Source organism: Austrofundulus limnaeus, unplaced genomic scaffold, assembly GCF_001266775.1.
Source record: "Austrofundulus limnaeus strain Quisiro unplaced genomic scaffold, Austrofundulus_limnaeus-1.0 Scaffold884, whole genome shotgun sequence".
NCBI classification, from domain to species: domain Eukaryota; kingdom Metazoa; phylum Chordata; class Actinopteri; order Cyprinodontiformes; family Rivulidae; genus Austrofundulus; species Austrofundulus limnaeus.
The window spans coordinates 69,300-74,216 of NW_013953286.1; the positions used below are offsets into that span (position 1 = coordinate 69,300).

Consider the following 4,917-nt stretch of genomic DNA (forward strand, 5'->3'; position numbering starts at 1 on the left):
GGGGAAAGAGAGGACAGAGGAGGACAGAAAGGACAGAGAGGACAGGGAAGGATAAAACAAGTTTTAAAAAAAGACGCTCAGTTTCACCGGTCAGATCTCAGAACCGGTCTTCTTACCGGACAGGGCTCCTAACTGCGGGTGGGCAGCCAGAACGGCCGACATCCCGATGGAGCCCAGGCCCCCGAACTCGGGCCGGCCCGTCCCGGTGGTGTAGAGGGCTCCGAAGGCTGGGTGGTTGACCAGAGGGAAGGCACTTGACAACGTGGAGCCGATGAAAGGCTGATCTGCTGCTGCTCCGAACAGACGGCCTTCAACAGGAAACACGAGTCAGCAACTTTAAACACGTTTAGAAAACATTTTAAAAACATCAAAACAACTAAATAAATCTGTTTTTCTCCACTGGTCATAAGAAAGAAACTGAATCTTTAATAGTATTTAAGTTTATTAACGTTTTTCTTGTTTTTAGTTGTTATTTTTAATTTTTTTGCAGTAAGCCAGAGGTGGATTTTAAAATTCTGCGACCCTGGGCTCCACACAAGCACGGGGCCCCCGCTTACCTTCTTTATCGTCATTTTTAACCATAATTCATAAAAAATCTTGTGGTTTATTACTCTTTATTGTCTACATCTAAATCTAATCCAATGCCAGTTTGGATCAATAAAAAATGTATTTTAAAATATGTTCAGAAAGAACTGAAGCTGAAAGTCATTAAATAACGAGTGTCTTAATTTTTTTAAATATATCTAAATGTTTGTGGATGGGACAAACGGATGAAATATTTGACCAAAAGTAATTAAATTATAAATATCTGCTTCAAGGATCGATTATATGATAAACTGGTTTGCCACATGCCCGATGATGAGCTTCTTTTAACAGTAGGGGTACTTTTTTCTACACACCTGTTAACAGCAGGTAGCAGGTAACTTATTTTATTAGCATTAGTGTGCTAACATGAGCCTGAACATTTCTTCTGAGAACAAGACTACTCCAGCCTGTGTATAAAATACTTTATTCATAAAAAAATTAATAATAAACAGGCGGTTTCTGTCAGAATACAAAATGACTAAGAGCTGAAATCTGATAAAGAAGCTGAAACAATGCAGAACACTACTTAAAAGCTAAAAAAGAAAAAAGTAGCAAGGACCTAGATAAAAGTACCAAACAATGTCTGCAAGCTAAAAGGACCAAAACACTACAAAAAAGTAAAAGGACTAGCTAAAAACCAAAACAAGTGGCTAAACGTAGCTACCATAGCTAAATGTAGCATAACTAAAAACTAGTCCCAAAAACACTAGCTTAAAACTAAAAGTAGCAAAGTCAAGTTCATTGCTAAATGTATCAAAAGGTTAGCAACAAAAGAATAGTTAAACCCCACAATAACAGTGGCAAAAACTGCTAAAAGCTAAATGGAGCAAGAAACTCGCTAGAAGTACCAAATCACAGACTGCAAAAAGTATATTTAGTTACAAACTAAAATGGATAAAATGATTGGTAAAAGCTACAACTAGCAAAAGWCTCACTAACAGAAAACACTGGTTAAAAGTAGCAAGAAACTAGCTAATTTAAAGCTCTAGCTAAAAGCAGCATAGCTAGCTACAAACTAAGCATACCAAAACACTGGCTAAAAGTAGCAAGAAACTAGCTAATGGTACCAAAGCTCTAGCTAAAAGCAGCATTGTTAACTAAAAAAATAAAAGTACCAAAACACTAGCTTAAACTAAAAATAGCAAATGCTAGCCAAAAATCTAGTGTTAAAAATGAACTAAAAGCTAAAAGTAGCAAAAGAAAACAAAATCAGAGGTAGCAGCTGAAGGAGTTTCTAAAGAAACAGAAGAAATCTGAGAAAAACGGTAAATACAGTTAAATTTTTAGAAAATGGTAAAAGTTAAGAAGCAGCATGACCTAAATGTGCCGAAGGTTTTATACGACCATCTGACATAGAAGAATCTATACAGAAGTAGTTAGATTATAGAAAACGTATAAAACAATAGTGTGAATGCTGACTCAGCGTTTTATTTTAACYTCAGTCTTTGCTTCAGCAAAGATCTGCTGAGTTTGTGTTTTGAACATTTGTTAGGATCAGAAGGAYCCGCAGAGCAACAATCAGGACCGTCTCCGGCAGGAAACATCAGGTGTAAAAACCGTCCTCCGCCCGCTCGCCGTTCCATTTCAGCGCAGAAGAATACTTCATCAACATCCTCATCATCGTCTCGCGTTTTTTCCTGAGCACAATCACTCCTGGCAGGAGCGAGCACAGCGTATTACCTRCTCCCCGAGTCAGATGCAATTTGGTGCGAGCATATTTCATGCAAATTCAATTTCTATTCCGGAAAAAAAAAGAAAAATAGAAAAGACTGCTCCGACGCCTCTGCAAAAAAAAAAGTGATGACTTGAAGAAAAGGAGAAACGTTGCAGATGAAAATGTCAAAGTGAAGCGTTGTGTTTTCTGATCTGATGTAGAGGATCTGATGGAGGGGTCGGAGTTTTGAGGCTCTGCGGCCTCGGCGGCGTCTTCATGGCGCTTCGAGCTCTTTGTGTTTGTTTCAAGGTTCAGCTCGCCACGAGAAGACGGACTGAGAGTCATTAGAGTCTGCTGAATATGGATCAACGCTTCACCAGCGTCAGAGGATACAAGATAAACGACTGAAACCCCCAACTAAAAGAAGGCTCTTCTTACCCCCCTCCCCACACACACACACACACACTCCCACTGAGCCCCCCACCCCCCACGTCTACACAGAGTGATCTGCAAACGTCTTCTATTCTAACGCAGGCCTCCACAAGACGAAGAATTAAATCTAAGATCCTGAAGTGAGGAAGAGGAACTACTCCTCAAAGACATGTCCACCACAGGGAGGTGTCCAGAAGGGATCCAGATGACCTGCCTGTCCCCCAGGGTCTGAGCCTGTRTGTGAGTCTGACCCGTCCTGCTGAGACTCAAACCTCCAGGTGAGGACAGAACCTACGTCCCTCTTGTACAGGAACTAAACGGTTCTTAGTAAGGGGGACAAKAATCCTGGACCTTAGTGAGGGTCAACAGCTGGTCCACGGGTCRACACGGCTCCTCTACAGTCCTGGTTTAGTTCCTGACCGGACTGTTCAGAACCAGAGTGGACCTGGGTCCATGTCAAAAACTGATTAACAAAAACATCCAAGATGGAGGCTTTACCAGTCCATCACAGACACACCTGGACAGGTCTAGTAGTCCATTACAGACACACCTGGACAGGTCTAGTCCATTACAGACACACCTGGACAGGTCTAGTCCATCACAGACACACCTGGACAAGTCGAATCCATTACAGACACACTTGGACAGGTCTAGTCCATTACAGACACACTTGGACAGGCCTAGTCCATCACAGACACACCTGGACAATTCCAGTCCATTATAGTCACACCTGGACAGGTCCAGTCCATCACAGACACACCTGGACAGGTCTAGCCCATCACAGACACACCTAGACAGGTCTAGTCCATCACAGACACACCTAGACAGGTCTAGTCTATCACAGACACACCTGGACAAGTTGAGTCCATTACAGACACACCTGGACAGGTCTAGTCCATCACAGACACACCTGGACAATTCCAGTCCATTACAGTCACACCTGGACAGGTCCAGTCTATCACAGACACACCTGGACAGGTCTAATCCATCACAGAGAGACCTGGACAGGTCTAGTCCATCCCAGGGACACCTGGACAAGTGCAGTCCATTACAGACACACCTGGACAGGTCCAGTCCATTACAGACACACCTGGACAGGTCTAGCCCATTACAGACACACCTGGACAGGTCTAGCCCATCACAGACACACCTAGACAGGTCTAGTCCATCACAGACACACATAGACAGGTCTAATCCATCACTGGGACACCTGGACAAGTCCAGTCCATCACAGACACACCTGGACAAATCCATTCCATTACAGACACACCTGGACAAGTCCAGTCCTTTACAGACACACCTGGACAGGCCTAGTCCATCACAGACACACCTGGACAGGTCTAGTCCATCACAGGGACACCTGGACAAGTGCAGTCCATTACAGACACACCTGGACAAGTCCAGTCCATTACAGACACACCTGGACAAGTCCAGTCCTTTAGACACACCTGGACAGGTCTAGTCCATCACAGGGACACATGGACAGGTCTAGTCCATCACAGGGACACCTGGACAAGTGCAGTCCATTACAGACACACCTGGACAAGTCCAGTCCTTTACAGACACACCTGGACAGGTCTAGTCCATCACAGGGACACCTGGACAAGTGCAGTCCATTACAGACACACCTGGACAAGTCCAGTCCATCACAGACACACCTGGACAGGTCTAGTCCATCACAGGGACACCTGGACAAGTGCAGTCCATTACAGACACACCTGGACAAGTCCAGTCCTTTACAGACACACCTGGACAGGTCTAGTCCATCACAGGGACACCTGGACAAGTGCAGTCCATTACAGACACACCTGGACAAGTCCAGTCCTTTACAGACACACCTGGACAGGTCTAGTCCATCACAGGGACACCTGGACAAGTGCAGTCCATTACAGACACACCTGGACAAGTCCAGTCCTTTACAGACACACCTGGACAGGTCTAGTCCATCACAGGGACACCTGGACAAGTGCAGTCCATTACAGACACACCTGGACAAGTCCAGTCCTTTACAGACACACCTGGACAGGTCTAGTCCATCACAGGGACACCTGGACAAGTGCAGTCCATTACAGACACACCTGGACAAGTCCAGTCCTTTACAGACACACCTGGACAGGTCTAGTCCATCACAGGGACACCTGGACAAGTGCAGTCCATTACAGACACACCTGGACAAGTCCAGTCCTTTACAGACACACCTGGACAGGTCTAGTCCATCACAGGGACACCTGGACAAGTGCAGTCCA

General features: G+C 44.8%; 1 protein-coding gene across 9 annotated transcripts in view; it reads right to left on the reverse strand.

Annotated features, from left to right (window-relative positions):
• The window catches only part of LOC106533104 (bromodomain adjacent to zinc finger domain protein 2B), a 47,870-nt gene that overhangs the window by 41,439 nt on the left and 1,514 nt on the right, over positions 1–4,917 (reverse strand). For all 9 annotated transcript variants that reach the window (XM_014029330.1, XM_014029324.1, XM_014029326.1 and 6 more), the window contains exon 2: positions 117–308. In XM_014029330.1, coding sequence (XP_013884784.1) covers positions 117–308 — 192 coding nt within the window. The remainder of the gene's footprint in view (positions 1–116; positions 309–4,917) is intronic.